General features: G+C 40.2%; 1 protein-coding gene and 1 pseudogene across 3 annotated transcripts in view; one reads left to right on the plus strand and one right to left on the minus strand.

The window, feature by feature from the left end:
* HMGXB3 (HMG-box containing 3) overlaps positions 1-18,702 on the minus strand; it is a 51,693-nt gene that overhangs the window by 28,655 nt on the left and 4,336 nt on the right. For 2 of the 3 annotated variants that reach the window (XM_008014959.3, XM_008014961.3), the window contains exons 2-6: positions 18,418-18,556; positions 16,828-17,002; positions 12,841-13,338; positions 11,128-11,226; positions 4,883-5,014 (exon numbers count right to left, since the gene is read on the minus strand). In XM_008014959.3, the coding sequence (XP_008013150.3) occupies positions 4,883-5,014; positions 11,128-11,226; positions 12,841-13,338; positions 16,828-17,002; positions 18,418-18,554 (1,041 nt within the window). In that variant the 5' untranslated portion in view covers positions 18,555-18,556. The remainder of the gene's footprint in view (positions 1-4,882; positions 5,015-11,127; positions 11,227-12,840; positions 13,339-16,827; positions 17,003-18,417; positions 18,557-18,702) is intronic. The other variant, XM_008014960.3, reaches the window with a different exon arrangement.
* Positions 1,517-2,005, plus strand: LOC119627952 (small ribosomal subunit protein uS10-like; annotated as a pseudogene).

Raw genomic sequence — 18,702 nt, forward strand, 5'->3', positions numbered from 1 at the left:
ACTGCAGTGGAAATAACAGTATTACATACACACCCGCACACTTTAAAAAAATGTTTTTAAATAGTGGTTGTCTCTGGAATAGGTTTCAGAAAGGTTTTCTACCCACCATGCATATCGTGAAGGGCACTGTAAACTAGGAAACATAAAGGCTAGGTTCTATCAAGTTTAGCTCCACTCCTAATTAGTTATGTGGTGTAAGGCAAGCTTCAACTGAATCCTCATTCCCCCTTATGAAATAGCAAAGGGTTGGGCTCTCAGTGTTTGTCAACAGGAGCCAGACAGCATTTTGGGTGACCTAATTATTCAGCGTGGAGGACCTCCCTGCACATTACAGAAGTTTAGTGTCTGTGCCAATGTCATTAAATTTCAATATGATTTATCTCCCAGTAGCCTACTACCCCAAAACCCCTCAACATTTCTAAAGCCATCTGCACACTGCACTTCTAGTTCAGAACCAGTAACAGCCAGGTGCCATGGCTTATGCCTGTGATCCTAAGTCTTTGGGAAACTGAGGCAAGAGGATCGCCTGAGCCCAGGAGTTCAAGACCAGTTTGGGAAACATGGCAAGACCACATCTCTACAAAAAAAAAAAAAAATTAGCCAGGCATGGTGGTATGCAGCCTGTGTTCCTGTTTTCCCAGCTACTAGAGAGGCTGAGGTGGCAGGATCACTTGACCCCAGGAGGCTGAGGCTGCAGTGAGCTGTATTCATGCCTGGATGACAGAGCGAGACCCTGTCCCTATCTGGGAAAAAAAAAAAAAGAAGAGCCAGTAACAGGTGACCTCTTAAGAGCTCTTTGCTAAAGTATTCTCAGATTCTAAAAGAGTGAGTTAACATGACGAGAAATTCCAAGTCAAGTGCACAGAGTTTATTTACTGCAGGAGAGAGAAAATTTAGCTGAAAAACAGGAGACTAAACTCATTTCTTGAGATAAGATCTTTGAGCAAACACTGCCTACTAAGTAGGCTATTTTAGACAAAAATCACTGCAGAAAGATTGGGTAATTTAAGCAACCTGAGCAAAACAACTCTACCTGGTGATCTCACATTTCATTAACTCAGCCTACTCATATTAGATGTTACTTTCAAAATTTAAGGTAAATAAAACAGGCTGCAGGCTCAGAGAGACCTCAGTTGCTGCCATTGGAGAGCCTTAAGAATGAAGCCTTGAGCTAAACAGCCTTATATACTATCTTTTGTTTTATTCAATTCATTGAGAACTATGCCACATATTTCTTGGGTTAACTTTAGCCAGTATGAACTCTAGAACAATACAACAAAAGGCGAGTCATCTCCTGCCTGGCACAAACACACTTGGAGCTTTTAGAGACAAATTATACTTGCTGCTTCAAAAATCAGAATTCAAGAAATTTTATTAATAGATCAAGGGTGTCCAATTTTGGCTTCCCTGGGCCACACTGGAAGAATTGTCTTGAGTCACACATAAAATACACTAACAATAGCTGATGAGTTTAAAAAAATAAAAATAAAATAATCATACACACAAAAATATCGTAATGTTTTGCTCTTTGAGGAAGACACGGTCGTAGGTGGTGCAGAGCTGTGGTCCGCCCGCTCTTGCCCGCTCCTGCTCCTGACTCACCGCTGTTCTCTTTCGCCAAGGAACAAGTCGGTCAGGAAGCCCGCTGCAGCCAAGGCTTTTAAAGATACCGGAAAAACACTCATGGAGCTGGAGGTGGCAATTTACCGAATTCAAATCATTCTAACGAGCTGCAACATAAAATCCCTGGAGAAGATGTGTGCTGACTTGATCAGAGGAGCAAAGGAAAATAATCTCAGTGAAAGGATCAGTTCGAATGCCTACCAAGACTTTGAGAATCACTACAAGAAAAATTTGTGGTCAAGGTTCTAAGACACAGGAATGTTTCCATAGGAGAATCCACAAACAACTAATTGACTTGCACAGTCCTTCTGAAATTAAGCAGATTACTTCCATCAGTACTGAGCCAGGAGTTGAGATGGAAGTCACCACTACAGATGCTTAAGTCAACTATTTTAATACATTGATTACCAGTTGTTAAAAAACAAAAAATCTCAATGTTTTAAGATAGTTTATGCATTTGTGTTGGGCTTCATTCAAAGCCATCCTGGGCCATGGATTGGACAAGCTTGTCTTACATTCTGCAGCTAAACAGCATAGCAATGCCTGAGAAGTGTGGTTTAGTGGAAAAGGCAATGGGATAATTAGCTGTGTGAATTTAGTAAGTCGCTTTTCTAAAATCTATTTTTCCTCAGCTGGAAACTCAAAAGAGTTGAAGTAGTTGATAATCAAAGTCAATTTTATTTCTAAAATTCTAAGTGCATTGATGGTAAAATGTTACCTATCTTCTCTCACTTATTCTGTTTCTATAAGCTTTAGAGATCACAGTATCTACTCTTTACATGGTAATTCTTGCAAAATACATTGGCAAATTCTGACTTAGCAAGTCAAGATGGGGGGAAGGTAGCTAAGAAAAAAATTGTTTTCATGCCATCAGCTTGATCTTAGTAAGAGAACCACGGCTCTAAAGTTTTTCAGGCTGGGCACCGTGGCTCACACATGTAATCCCAACACTTTGTGAGGCCAAGGCAGGTGGATCACTTGAGGCCAGGAGTTCAACATCAGCCTGGCCAACATGGTGAAACCCCATTTTTACGAAAAATACAAAAAAACCTAGCTGGCTGTGGTGGCACATGCTTGTAATCCCAGCTACTCGGGAGGCTGAGGCGTAAGGATCACTTGAACCTGGGAGGTGGAAGCTGCAGTGAGCTGAGATCGTGCCATCCAGCCTGGGCAATACAGCAAGACTCTATCTTCAAAAAAAACCAGAAACAAAAACAGTTATTTCAGTTAAAGCCAGGTATGATGGTATGATGTCATATGCCTACAGTACCAGCTACTCAGGAAGCTGAGGCAGGAGGATCACTTGAGACCAGGAATTCGAAATGGGCCTAGGCAACATAGCAAGAGACTCTGTCTCAAAAAAAACAAAAGTTATTTCAATCAAAGTGGAAAGAAACCATACATACAAGAAATGAAAAAGCCAAAGTAAAAATAGCCTGCAGGAGGGACAAGCCCATAACGATCACTGACAGTCTTTCATGCACACGTGCAGGAAATATGGTCATTTAAGAGACCTGCTTTGCATTGGTCAAGAAAGGCCAAGGAAAATTCTGACTACTATCCAGTTCAATCTCCCTACTGCAGCTAGAGAACTGCCTTTTTGGGGAATACAGTGGGAATACACTGATGGCTTCACAGAAGCACATCAGAGAAGATGGCACAAGAGCTTTACAAAACCTCCTGTGAGACATTAGCACTAGGTCCTTCCTGACCCTAGAAGTGACAACATGAAGAGCAATAGTAGGGCTAATAATTACATTGATGTCTATCATGATGATAGCAGGGCATTCACTGAAGATCTAATATATACCAGAAACTGTGCCATTTAGTCTGTATGGATAATCTTATGTGACCCTGCTAACATCCCTAATGAAGTAGGTACTAACTTCTATTTACAGATGAGACAAAACTTAAATCCAGAACAGATATAGAATGTCTTGACCAAGATTACATAGTTAAAAACCTTGGGAAGTAGGGGTCTGAACTGAGGTAGCTAACTCCAGAATTGTGTTCTCAATTATCCTGTTCTGTCTCCTGGAATTGGTGCTACCCTGAACTTAGCCAGAAGTGAAAACACTCATCCAGAGGGCAAAAGTCACCATCCCAGTATTTCTCAAAGAGATGTGAAAATTGCCCTGGAGAAATTTAAGGTATGCTGCTATAAGGTTTTTCTACACATATATAAGTTTGGATCACGCTGAGTTAAACATGTGATAATCACAATCCCAACCTAAGCAATTTTCACTAAAATAATGTCCTCTCTTTCCTTTTCTACCCACCCAAATTCTGTTGATTCTTCAAGACTCTCTCTCTTCTATAAAACCTTCCCTGTCTGTCCCAGGCCTTATAAATGTCTCTCCTCTCTGAACTAGGTGAGAATTTACTGCCTATTCCATCCATTTTAGCCCTTAAAATGTATAGTTTCATATAAAAAATGTAGCAAGTATGTATGTTTTATCTGGTGCGCACCAAGCATACACAGGTGACAGCATGTTAAACACAACTTCAAAAGGGCACAGCTGTGATGCTCATTTATTTCTTGAGTGTCTTCTATGGGCAAAGACTGTGGGGGATACCAAGGTCATTAAGGAACTCACAATGTGACATAAACAGAAACACTGTTAACTGGTGATGAGTGTTAAATAAAAATGTTAAAGACACAAATATAGACATCTATATATATAGATAAGGGGATGACGGAAATAAGTAAATAAACATGGTGTAGTAGTTCAGGGAAATTATGAAACAGGTAATATTTCTGAAGAATATTTAAAGGCATGATATGTTAAATTTAAAAAAGTAGAATATTATAGTATTGGAGATATCCACGAAAAAATAGAAAGAAAAAAAGGGAAAACAGTGGCTCACAGTGCTGTAATCCCAGCACTTTCGGAGGCCAAGACAGGAGACAGTTTCAGGCCAGAGCAACAGAGCAAGACCCCATCTCTATTGGAAAAAGAAAAAAAGAAGGGAAAGAAGAAGAAAAAAACAGATACAGAACTTATTCACAGAAAAAAAGACTGGAACGAAGTACACCAAAATGTTAATAATGGCTTTTCTTTGGATGGTATATGAGGAGTTTGGATAACAATTTATTTTTCTTGTGTTTTTTAAACAAACTATATATAATGGAAATGATTTACTTGTATAGTCAGGCAGTAAAAACAAATGTTAACTTTTTAAAATCACCTGTTCCTAATGGCAAACAGAAAGCCTACTCTGTGAGGCTTCCAAAGCAGCAACAGCCAATGGACCTTACCTTTGGAATCCACTTCCCTCCTAGGAAGTTACCACAGGTAGGGCACTTAGGTGGCTTGTGCCTGGTGACATATGTAAAGGAGCACCCTGGGCTGGTGCATGTCCCATGGCCCCGGCGGGTATATGTAGTGGTCTGTAAATAAAGAGTACATCAGAATCAATAGAACAATCCAACCTCTCTCGGACTCAGATGAACACTATAACCACAGCCAGCACCAGGAGGTCACGAGCTTATGGAAGGATAACCAATTCATAATCCTACCATAAAAGGTCAGTGTTGGAAAGGTACTACAATACAACAAATTCACTTTTTAGAAATGGAGAAACTAAGTTCAAATGGGGAAAGACAATTGCCCAACGTTACAATTAGGTACCAGAAAAATGAAGAAAGTGATAGTTGCTATGCATTCAGCTAGGCACCACACAGTGCTAAACACCTTTATCAATATGTCATTTAATACTCTCAGCAATCGTATTAAGTATGTATTATTACTACTGAGGTTTAAATGCTTTGCTTCATATCATCAATCAAGGGCAGAGCTAGACCTAGAACCCAGATTTCTCTATTCTTGGTCCAACATTCCTTCCATGCATCCAGCTGCACCCTCTGGCTCTAAATACTTCAAAGAATTTGCTTCATCTTCATTCTTCAGACAACCAAGGACCTGGGATTCAGAATAAAAGTAGATCCATGGTCACTGAAAAAATAAGGGCAATTCAGGGTATAAGCCAGGCCCTATCCTTTGATACTCAACAGAATGTAGTTATTTGCATATTAATATATATAGCCACTGGCTCTTATCATCTCCACCGATCTCCCTTTGAGCAAAATGTATTACAATGGGTTATTATATTTCAGCTACAAATAGAAATGACTTATTCATTAGTCATGCTTCACTTCTAGATTAAGGCTGGAAAAAAAAACCCATTTCTCTGTCAGATTTGTTCTGTCACATATGAATGTTTACTCAGCTATTAATCCCAGCTTACCTAGCCCAGTCGAAAAGCAAAAAACTCCCTTGGGGAACACTAAACTACCATTAGCTACCTCTGCAAGGAAGCCTAAGGAAAAAGCAATTATGACAGTGGTATTAAGTCAAGGATGAGTGTGAAGTCGTATGGCACCAAAAGAGAGAAAGACCAGGATTTGGGTTCCAATTTTGCCACAAATACACTGAATGACCTGGTGGTAAGGGACCTTAACTCTTGGGCCCTGAGTTTCTTCCTCTGTGAAATCACCTGTTTTTCCTATTTTATAGGCATGTCTTGCTGAGAAAGTGACATAAGGAATGAGAAAACATTCTTTTAGATTCTACACGCTTGTTGAGAGACTATTAATACTAGAATATAAAACATCTCTGATCCTTTCTCAGGTTGTGGCCAATGTATAATTCTCATTATGAACACCTCAAGAAAGCAGAGTAAAAATTTAAGATAAGTTAGTTTTATAAGAAAATTACCATGAACTTGGAAATATTCCTTAACAGTAGGCTAGAGAAATGACTTTAGGAAAAAAACTGCTAAATGTTCAAGGATGATGTTTCAGTCCTAAGTATTAATTATAAAACACTTTTCTAGAAGTGCTTGGCTGACATTTATTAGAGCATGAAAGAACAGTAATTTCCAGGAGAATAAAGACTCGGGAGAAACAAGCAGTTTCTCCATGAGTCAAAGCTACAGGCTGTTCCTATTTTAAAATATTGCAGCTTTCTTATCTGCAACATATTGTTTATCTGCAGCAGACATTTTTAAAGATAAAATAAACTGGTAAGTTAAAAATATGTACTTAAGCCCTAAAGAAACTACTAAAATAACCAAAACAAAGTCAATAGCTAATAAGCCAATAAAAGAAAACAGATCCATAAAAAATAATCACATTAGAAGAAGGCAGAACAAAATAGATGAGACAAATAGTAAGATAATAGATCTAAATGTAACCATATCAATAATCATATTAAATATTAATGGCATAAACAACCTCTTTTAAAGACAGAGACCGTCAGAGGGTCTTGCTTTTATAGTCAAACTATATGCTATCTACACAAAGCAGAACAAAACAAAAACACTTTATGAAGATATAAATTAGTTAAAAGGATGGAAAAATAAATTTATTGATATAACAATAATTTTTAAAAGCTAGCCATTAGACAAAGTAGATTTCAGAACAAAGATTACTAGAGATAAAGGTCATTTCATAACAACAAAGGGGTCAATTTATCAAGAGGGCACAACAATCCTAGATGCTTACATACTTCACCATAGAGTCAAAATTAATGACATAAAAATTAAGAGAACTGTAAGAAATAGACAAATCTACAAGGATAGTTAGATGTCACCTCCTTTTTTTTTCTTTGGAGAATCTCAGTCTGTTGCTTAGGCTACAGTGCAGTGGTACGATCACAGTTGGAGTATCCTCCAACTCCTGGGCCCAAGCAATCCTCCCACCTCAGCCCCGAGTAGCTGGGACTATACCCCGCTAATTTTTTGCTTTTTGTAGAGATGGGGTCTCCCTGCCTTGTCCAGGCTGGTCTTGAACTCCTGGGTTCAAGCAATCCTTCTGCTTCAGTCTTTCAAAGTGTTAGGATTACAGGCACATATCACCGTGCCTGGCCAGACGCTTTCTCTTATAACTGATAGAACAAGTAGACAAAATCAGTAAGGATATAAAAGGGTTGAACATTATCAATCAATTTGACCTAATTAGATATGTATAGAACATTCCACCCAATAGCAGACTATGCCATCTCTTCAAGTGTACATAACATTTATCAAGACAGACCACATTCTGGGCTGTAAGACAAACCTCAATAAATTTAAAGGGATTCAGTTTATATAATCAAAAAGGTCAGGCCACAGTGGTATTAAATTATAAATCAATAACAGAAAGATATCTGGAAAATCCCCAAATATTTGGAGAGTAAATAATAGCTTCTAAATATCTCATTGGTCAAAGAAGTAAATTAGAAAGTATTTGAATTGAATGAAAATGAAAACACACCATATCAGAATTTGTGGAATGCCACTAAAGCAGTGCTTAGAGGGAAATTCATAGCAGCAAGCACCTACATTAGAAAAGAAAGAAAGAGCTGGGCACGGTGGCTCACGCCTGTAATTCCAACACTTTCAGAGGCTAAGGCAGGAGGACTGCCTGAGCCCAGGAGTTCTAAGACCAGCCTGGGCAACACAGAGAGACCCCCGTCTCTGCAAATAATTTAAAACGATTAGCTGGGTATATTGGTGTACACCTGTGGTCCCAGCTACTTGAGAGGCTGGGGTAGGCAGGTCAATCCCAGGAAGTCAAGGATGCAGTGAGCCATGATTGTGCCACTGCACTCTAGTGTGGGCAACAGAGTGAAACCTTATCTACCAAAAAAAAAAAAAGAGAAAAGAAAAGAAAGGTTTTGAATCAATGACATCAGCTTCTACCTTAAAAAACTAGAAAAAGAACAAATGAGAACTATTGGGTCAGTGAAGAATACACGTGACCATGGACATCAGCTGGATAACGACTGCCGTCGTGCCCTGCTCACCTTTGAGCTCCTGCTGGTTCACAGATTGGATGGCCGCAATACATTCTCCTATATCTCCATATTTGTCCCCCTTTGGTTTTTGTTACTAACTTTAATGGTCACAACATTTAGGCGAAAAGGGGGCAATCATTAGTGGTTTGGTATTCACAGAGACTTCTGTCAATTTCTGCTTGAAATTTTCCCACTTTTAAGAGAATATGGAAACATTTCATACAATCTCCATCAGGAAGATAGTGAAGGTGCTGAAGAAACATCGGTTCCAGAAGCTCCAAAAATTGCTCCAGTGTTTGGGAGGAAGATCAGGTAGTTTTAATCCAGAGCCCCAGGAAATACGTTCCCCCACCTCCCAAGTTAAATATTGATATGCCAGATTAAACTCCTAGAGAGGGCCCATACACAGACTCCATCTTGCCTTTGCCTTTTGTTCATTCATACCAAACCTGGAAATGGAAACAGGCTCCAAACACCGTCATCTCATGCCCTGTTTGAGACTGATACCTCATCAGCATGCATCATAGATGGAGATTGTTTCAGTACGTGGGTGTGTGTAGTGTGTACCTGGGTAAGAGAACTTGCTTTCCACGTTCGTGCTTTAGATGTAGCTGGGGACAGTAAGTTAAATTGTTTCAGTAGGTCCTCAAAAGGAATAACTACACAGTGGTTTTCTTTAAAGTGCTACTGTACCTATCAAAAGTATTGTTTTAAAAGTATTTTTATACACTGCTAGTACAAAATTGTATTTCAGATTGTGCCTGTTAAGACATAATAGCAAATGTAAAGAGTTCTGTTTATAAACCTCATAGTTTATAAACAAACTGCATATTGTCTATTGCAGATGTCTTTAAAGATTGCATAAAACAGTATGTGCCTAGTGTGGAGCTTACCAAAGTACTAGGCGTGAACATAGGGACTGCAAATCCCATGGGTGTTAATATTTAGGTGTTAGTAATCGAGGTCTGCGCTGTGTGAAGGTCTCTGGTAGTATCCATTAGTAGAGGGAGGAGCTACCGCCCTTGCAAACTTGTGACATGCTCCAGTGTAGTACCAGGCCATAAAGTGACACTGTTGTTTAGTACCCTGAATTTTTCCACACAGGTAGTAACTGTCCAGAAACAACCAAAATAAGCAACAAGTGGTTTGTCCACTTCTAAGAATCTTAGAATATTAGTTGGCTGTAATGTAAAGCATTACTTGCCATTGGAAAGCTGTAGAGAGTGGCCTTAACCAGAAGCGGCCAACAGAATCAGGTATTATTTTAAGGTCTAAACTTTTTCATCTGTCAGCAATAGGGAAACAACAGTCCAAATTATCTTTGTAGATAAGTACAGTGTTTATTACAGGGTAATAAGGGAATGTTATGAACAACTTCATATATTTTTAAAATTGGGCTTGCAGTTAAAAACCTTCTCACAAAGAAAATTCCAGGCCCAGATGACTTCCCTGGTAATACTACCATTTAAGGAAAAGAACTGAGGTGGAGAAAATACTTCCCAAGTCATTTTAAGAGGCAAGCATTACCCTGATACAAAAAGCGGGCAGACTGTACAAGGAAATTCTGAGCCAAATTCTGAGCAAATTTTTAGCAAATCAAATCCAACAATCTATGAGAGGGATAATACATCACTGTCAAATGGGGTTTGTCCCAGGAATACAAGGGTGGTTTAAAATTTGAATAATAGTGAAGTTCACCACCTTAACCAACTTCTGGAAAATTCTTATAATACTCTCAAAAGACACAGAAAAAGCATTTGACAAAATCCAACATCCATTCCTGATAAAAACTCTCAGAAAATTAGGAATAGAGGGAACTCCTAAACATGATAAAGGGCAGGTAGGAAAAACCTATAGTTAATATACTTAATGAGGAAGGACTGAATCCTTTCCTCCTTACATGAGGACAAGACAAAGATGTCTGCTCTTACCACTTCTATTTAGCATTGTACCAGAAGTCCTAGACAATATTATAAGGCAAGAAAAAGAAAGAAGGAATTCAAATCAGAAAGGAGATATAAAACTGTCATTACATGTAGACAGCAAGATTAACTATGTAGAAAATCCAACAGCACCTACAAAAGTTACCAGAACTAATAAGTGAGTTAAGTAAAGTTGCAGAATACAAGCCCAATATACAAAGCAATCAATTGTATTACGACGTATTAGCTGCAGGCAATCAGATACTGAAAATTTTCTTAAAATGCCATTTATAATAGTGTCAGAAAAAGAGAAAGAGTTAGGGATAAATCTCAGTCCCGATGCTGAAAAAAATATCAACTGCGAATCAAGAAACTAGAATCCAGTCTGACTTGTGTTGTAACCTTGAACAAGTCCCTTCTCTCCTCTGGGCCCTTTTCCTAATCTGTACGATCACAGTATTGAATTAGATCAGCGGCTGCTCATTTTCCTAAATCATGTACACTTATGAAAATTTTATAAAAGTCATGGAATCTATTCCAGGAAAAGGGTTTGTATAAAACTTGAGGTGAGTTCATGGATCCCATGGAGATCTATCTACAACCCCTCACCCCCATTAAGAGCATATGGACCACATAATCTCTGAAACCTTTGCCAGTTCTCACATCCTGAGGTTCTAATACTTTTAGAAATCTACTTGGTCCTACAACTGGTAGCTCAGAAAGAAAAAAAAAAAACAAATCTACTTAGAAAAAAATGCTTATGACACCCTAATTGCCATCAATCCCCCACATACAGTACTGACCAGTTTGATGGAGGTGGGGTTCTCCACAACTGAGTAGGCAGGCAGAGGCAACATGATGAACTGTGTGGCTGGTGCAGAGGAGCTACTCTCACTGGAATCCTATGGGCAACGAAGAGGACAGTTTCACTGAAACAGAGTAAACACCCAGGCCACTCGACACTGGAAGACTGGATTAAGTTTAATAACAGACAGTGTACTCATCCCAGTGTGCTTATCAAAAGGAATGAATTTATGATGATCTCAAAAAGTTTAATTAAGAACAAAGAGAAAACTATTACCACAGGAAATGTGCTATCTTTGTTTTACAGACGAGAAAACTGAGGTTCTAAGAGATTTAGGACTTCGAAGATCACATAAGCAGTTAGTGAGAGAATCCAATTCTAACCCTTTCAAGTGTTCTTAGCACCCTATTTACCTGCTTTAAACAGGCTAGTGGTGGCCAGGTGCAGTGGCTCATGCCTGTAATCCCAGCATTTTGGGAGGCTGAGGCGGGTGGATCACCTGAGGTCAGGAGTTCAAGACCAGCCTGGCCAACGTGGTGAAGCCCTGTCTCTACTAAAAAAAAAAAAAATACAAAAATTAGCCGGGCGTGGTGGCACATGCTTGTAATCTCAGCTACTTGGAGGCCAAGGCAGGAGAATCGCTTGAACCCAGGAGGCGGAGGTTGCAGTGAGCTGAGATCTCGCCACTGTATTCCAGCCTGGGCGACAAGAGCAAAACTCCATCTCAAAAAACAACAAAAACAGGCTAGTTGCACGCTTCATTATCATAAACAGCACTGAGGCAACAAATAAGGATTTAGACTTGGGACAGATTGCAGGGGTACTTGTTCTCTCTGCCCAGGCCATAAGGGCTACAGCAAGCTGGTCCTCTTAGCCTGAACAGAAAGATTCCCATCGCTGAGAATGCTATCCTCTTCAAGGTTATAGAGGGCAGGTTATATATTATACTACGGCAGGGTAGCAGTTTCTCTCCACTTCCACTTCTAGGAGATAAGGTTGTTGGGATCGCTAAAAGTGCTGCTTTCCCTTCAGCTGAGAATGACACTTAGGCCACTGTGGAAACTTGCTTCCTCTTTCTCAGATATGAGTCCCATCAACCTGGCCTTGAAGATAATCTTTGTCTTCCTACCCCATCTGAACCCAGGAAGACCTTGGTACAGGTCTTGTGTGAAAATTCTTGTACACTGTTCAAGGTGCCATTGTTTGCTGAAATAGTCTTCAGGGAGCCAGTGTGGTGCCACAAGCCTATAATCCTGGCTACTTGGGAGGCTGAGGCAGGAGGACTGCTTAAGCCCAGGAATGCAAGACCAGCTTGGGCAACAGAGTGACATCCCATTTCAAGAAAAGGAAGCAGTCTTCAGAAAACAAAATCCTGATTGATACTAAATTGCCTAACAGATCCTAGCTTTGACTCATGGATAACTCAAATACAATTTGCAACTTTCTTGCTAATGTAGCTTATGAACCATCTCACGTGAAGAAAATTCTGGCTAAGCTGGACAAAGAGTTGGTAAGAGTGCCTGAGAAATTCCAAAGAACTCTGGAGTGAGCGCAGGCAGGGGCAAGAAACATTCAAGAGAACTGCAGTATCAGTAGAAGCGCCACATCAGCACTCTTGATTGCCACTGCTCTGGAATCACACTGCATGGTGCTAGCTGCCCTTTAAGTAACTCTAGACAAAGCCAAAGACACCAGTACCAAAGCCACTTACCCTCATGACTGTTACCACTGATACACTCTCTCCAACCTGGGGGTGGGGCACAGCCAGGCTTCCAGTGGGGAGGTCTGTTGAGCCATTCACCAAGGTCTCTTCAATTACCAGGCTTGTCTGGTAAGGTTGGTGGCTCTCTCCTACTTCCAGGGAAGCATCCTCTAGGAGCACATCCTGGTTGAGGATCTCTGAGGTGGCAATCTCCTGTACAGCACCTGACTGGGTAAGGGCTCCCACCTCCTCAGCCAGGGCCTCCACAGCCAGGCACTGCTCTGCCATGCCTGCATGGCTGGGCACTGTCTCCGGGGCAGTGTTGGACACAAGAGGGGGTCCTTTCGGGGACATCTGGTTCTGAGCCACACATAGCTCTAGCTGAGGGCAGCTCCGGTCCTCCTGCAGGCTGCTCTTGGGGATGATGATATAATCTGAGCGTGGGAGGATCTTGCGGAAACCTGGGATGTCCGGAACCACAGCAGTCAGTGCAGAGAGCTTAGAGTTCTGAGGATGAGGAAGCCAGGAAGGGGGAGACAAGCAAAGATAAATGGACTAAGACCATGTGGAGATATATACATACATACATACATATATATATGTATGTAAGGTCTTCCCCTCCTCCCCTGCAAAAGGGACTGGAAAAACTCTACTCTCTTGACCTAATTCATATAAGGTCAGTCCCTGTCAACAGCAGTGTCATCTTCATTTGAATCACACTTTAGCCAATGTAGCTTATTCCCTCAATCACACGGGAAACAGCATGAACTGAACTCTGGAAATGGCACTGGTCTTGCCATATGAAACTGTGAGCTGGAACCTGAGGTCTGGCATAGCCTTGAGCAAATCCTTTCCCCTCCTGAGGCCTCAGCTGCCCCATCTGTAAAACAAGGGAGCTGAATCTGGCAATTTATGAGTTCCTTTTGAGCTCTGACACTTTAGGATTCTAAAGTAGCATAAGATTCAAACCTCAGAATGTATAACGCTCAATAAAAACCCAAAAAGCATAAAATACAAGTTAACAGGCTAAGATGAAACTCAAGGCAGCAAGTAAGCATTCTGACCTCACTGGTTTTCCCCAGACTTACAAAGAAGATGAACAGATCACAAAGCTAAGGGGCTTCATGAGAAGCCTTCATGAGAGAAAGTATATATAGAATGGATTATGTGATAAGGTCCTGAATACACTAAGGAAAAAAATGTGAATACTAACAATGACCCAATACCTTCAGGTTTAGAATATGTTTTCAAACACATTATCTGATGTTATCTTAAAAACAACGCTATCATGTTAGATAAGATTATTATTCCCATTTAACAAATGAGAAAATTTAGGATAAAACTCAGGAAGGTAAACTTTCCCTAAACACAAAATTAGTAAGCAGTAGAGCTGGGACTCCAGGCCAGGTCTTCTAAGTATCAAGGCCGGGTACTGAAAAGCACAGACCTGAATAGCTAATTGGCACCAAGAAAAAGTCATTTATGTTTTATTTTTTCAATTTAAAGGCAACCAATAAGGAAAACAGAAAAGTTAAAAGTGAACAGATAAGTGAGACATGAAATTAAACAGAACAAAAAAAGAATTTCAGAAGTATCTTTTAAAAGGAACACTAAAGTCAACTACAAAAGGATTCTTCAATAAATCAAAAGCAAGAAGTCGATGAGACTACTTAAGGCATAAAGGAAGCACTCAGAAATGAAAAGTTAAAAGCAGCACTCAGACAAAACATAAAAGCAGATGGACTGAATCTTTTATGGAGCCTTTATTGGAGAGGTAATGGGGAAATGGCATTCTCAAGCCAAACTTTGAAGCAGCCATGTTAGGAGAACAAGACTAAATGGTGGCAAATACACATAGGATGGTCTGGACTTAACAAATCCAAGCACAAAGAAACCTGGAAGGCCTGAATGATATTCACTTTATAGACTAGAAGGCATAAAACTGGAACCTGCACTTGGCAAGAGACCTGAAGGGGTGTTGAGGAGGACAGCCTGCCACAGGGCTCTGACAGGCTCCTAAGGTATGAAGACATTGAGTGTCTTCCCATCACACCAGGCAGTCTGGGAGACGTCAAACACAGCACATAAAGCTTCACTCAGTCTTGGTATATTTCAGGTACTCAATAAATGCCACTTTTCCTTATTATATGGTCACTGAAAGTTTAATCTACTAAAGGGTAATATTTATTATGTCAGTATTATCAAGAATTCAGCTAGGAGATTTACATTACCTATTTTAAACATTACGAGAAGAGACTATTGCCATTTTACAGATGAGGAGACCAAGACTCAAAAGTTACAATGGTCACTCAGCTATTATCAGAACTAACCTATTCATGTTCTTGGTGGCAGCAGTAGAGATAGTGGTAGATATAAATAAGCATGTAAATAAGGAAGAATCATTGCAGACGATTTAAATTTTTTTAAAGTCTTGATAATGATCTACATTAGTGTATAGTTTTAAAAACCAAATCACTCCAGGATTACATAGGATTTTCTTTATCATGCACAAAAAGATTGTGCACGATAAAAAAAGATTGTGTTGATTTTGTGTGTGTGTGTGTATGAAACAGAGTCTCACTCTGTTGCCCAGGCTAGAGTGCAATGGCACAATCACCGCTCACTGCAACCTCGACTTCCCGGGCTCAAGTGATCCTCCCACATCAGCTTCCTGAGTGGCTGGGACTACAGGTGCGTGCCACCACGCCTGGCTAATCTTTCCCCGCCGCCCCCCCCCCCCCCCCCCCGCCTTTTTTTCGTAGAGGTAGAGTTTCGCCATCTTGCCCAGGCTAGTCTTAAACTCCTGGCTCAAGTGATCCTCCCACCTCAGCCTATTAAAGTGCTGGGTTTACAGGTATGAGCTACCACAACCGGCCTAGATTGCTGATTTTATTATAGTAAGGAAACCGAAGGGAGTAGATAAACTTTTCTTAGACTTCATCATCCACTACAGGGATTATTTCCCAGATTCACTGTTAATAAACAAATCACCTAGAGGAGGGAGCACAAAGTAGCATCTCCAAGCCTGTAGGTAAGACAAAGCTCTCCCAGAAAGAAGAATGCCAGGCCAATAAGCACAAAATAATTTAAACGGCAGTAGCAGATGGGCTCCAACAAGGGAAAATAAAACCTGTTCTGCTATAACATAGTTGTTGCTGTTGCTCTACACCACCAAAAGAGAAGTTACAGACAACTGTTTCTATCGAAATAAGGAGTTAAGGTTAAAAGGTTCCAGTCTTCAACAGCAAGGTTATTCTTCCTGCAGGAATTTCAGTTTAAAAAAACAGCAGTGTATGCCATGACAGGGATACTCTCAAAAAAACAAAAACCCAGCAGTTTAAATAGCTGTCAGTGTGTTTTGTTATTGTGAACTAGAAATAAGAAAATGCTGACAGACATAAATCTAAATGCTTCCTTGTTAGTCCTTTAACCCAAGCACCCAAAGCCTCAGTCTTCTCCACCATCTTTGGCTTTACTGGCACTTTTGCTTTTAGCATAATTTCCAACCCTCAGTGCTAACAAAATAATATGGTACTGTATTACACAAGCAGCTCTATCTACCTCTAAACATGTAAGCCTTATTCCTGATTATAACTGATAGCAATTAGTACAATACACTACATTCAATCTGTAATATGAAAACTCAAGGCATAGGAGAAAAGCCTATACAAACTACTACATTAAGGTTACTACATTAAAGCTATTATATTATAGTAACTACAAAGGGCTCCAAGTTACACTACAATTTAGAAAAGGAACCTAAGGCTCACTGTAGAAAACACAAAAAATGTCAGCTCCACATATTGCTGCAACCGAAGAGGACAAGAGAGTGCAGGGCATCATCAAAATAGAAACAAGCAAGCTCAGAGTCAAGAAGGACAAAATGATGAAAGTTTCCCCCAAAAAAGAAAAGGAAACAGAACAAGGGGCTTCGTTTCCCTAAGGCCTTCATCACTGAACCAGTGGAAAAAATAGCTGAAAAAAAAAATTACTTACAGGATCCAAACCTTCCTTCTCTAGTTTGGCTTTCTCCAAGTAGTAACTCCTCTCGGCCACGCTGAGAAGCCTCCAACTCTCACTAATCTTCTTATTGATCTCAGACTGGGGGAGGTGGGGGAGCTCCTGCTGCACTTTCAGGTAGATGTCGTAATAGTACAGGAGGTAAGCAGACCTGAGGAAGCAATGACTTCTTCAGGCTTTCCATCATTCAACCAGTAAGTACTACTATGCTAAGGTATGGGCAGTCAAGAGGTTGATAAAACCCAGCTTCTCATTTCTAAGCATTTATCTAAATAGGGACTGAAAGTGAAGCAAAGCAACATTTAAATAACATCCTCAGATGGTGTTATAATACGTTATAATCTTATTCCTGATTATAACTGATAGCTGTCAGTACAACACAAATTATATTACATTCAGTTTGTAATATAAAAACTCATGGTATAGGAGAAATGCCTATATAAGCTACCATATTAAAGTTACTACATCAGAGCCAGTATATTACAGTCAGGAGTAACTATGCAGGAAGATAAGGGGCTCCAAGGGAGTAGGGGAAAATGAATGGTAAAGATAACAAGTGGCTGTTTTCTCTTCAGAAACCTGGAGGCAAAGGCTCATTTGACTGGCTTTCCTAAAGATCATCTTTTGTGCAGGAATGATTTTAAACCCAACAGAAGCAAAGAAAGATACAGGTGTCCTGTCCTGTCATTCTACTCACAGGGAAAGCTTCCTCAAGGGGCTGGTTATCACTCACACTCTGTACTCCTCTACGCAGCCTTTGGTCACTATCCTGGTCAATAGCACCTCCCCATGGATGAGAGAGGGAAGCAAGCAGACCAATCAAAATGACCAATGCTGGTAGTTTCAGCAAGTTTGAGGTATTCACAGTCAACAGTGAAATTAGAGCTACAATTTGGATATTCTGTACAGATGTAATTGGTATTATTTCTTTTTGTGTGGTTTTTTTCTTCTTTTTTGAGATGGAGTTTCGTTCTTGTTGCCCAGGCTGTAGTGCAATGGCACAATCTTGGCTCACTGCAACCTCTGCCTCCCAGGTTCAACTGATTCTCCTGCCTCAGCCTCCCAAGTAGCTGGGATTACAGGCGTGCACCACTACGCCTGGCTAATTTTATATTTTTAGTAGAGACGGGGTTTCTCCATGTTGGTCAGGCTAGTCTTGAACTCCTGACCTCAGGTGATCCACCCGTCTCGGCCTTCCAAAATGCTGGGATTACAGGCATGAACCGTCACACCCAGCCTTATTTCTAATTTTGTAATTTTATTAATGCATTGTTTTAAATGTTTAAAGAACAACAATGGTATAATAATAAATAATGTAGCTCTTTTGTACCTAGCTTCTACCATCAGTATGGTACAATTTCTTGTGACAACTTGAAAACAAAAGCAAAGTCTAGTCAGTAATAGCAATGCTGGCAGAAATCCCTTCACTTCCCACTCCCCATCCCTCGACCGGGGACTTCAATAATAACATTCTTTTTCAAAGAGTCTTAAAAGTTTTCCTCAATGCAGCTCTCCAAGCAACTTCTGTTTATAAATGCTAGCAGCAACCAAATTGTGTTGGCTAACCTGGGTTTCTTGGCCTTCTCTCCATGTATTTTATACTTTTTCTTCTTCTTGGGTGGCCCAGGAGAGGTGTAACAATAGGCTTCCTCAATTTCCTCCATCACGACAGTTACCTCAGTACCATCATATGATGCGTCCATGGCTAAAGGAAAGGAAAGTCAAAATAAAGTTTCCAGAATTTACCCTAAGAGGGCCAGCAGTTTCCTGATCAAATAACCCCTTACCTCTGCCAGTGCCTTAAGGCTTAGACATTTCCCAAACCCAATATATCCTAAGAGGCACCTGGGT

This window comes from Chlorocebus sabaeus, chromosome 23, assembly GCF_047675955.1.
Source record: "Chlorocebus sabaeus isolate Y175 chromosome 23, mChlSab1.0.hap1, whole genome shotgun sequence".
In the NCBI taxonomy this organism is placed as follows: domain Eukaryota; kingdom Metazoa; phylum Chordata; class Mammalia; order Primates; family Cercopithecidae; genus Chlorocebus; species Chlorocebus sabaeus.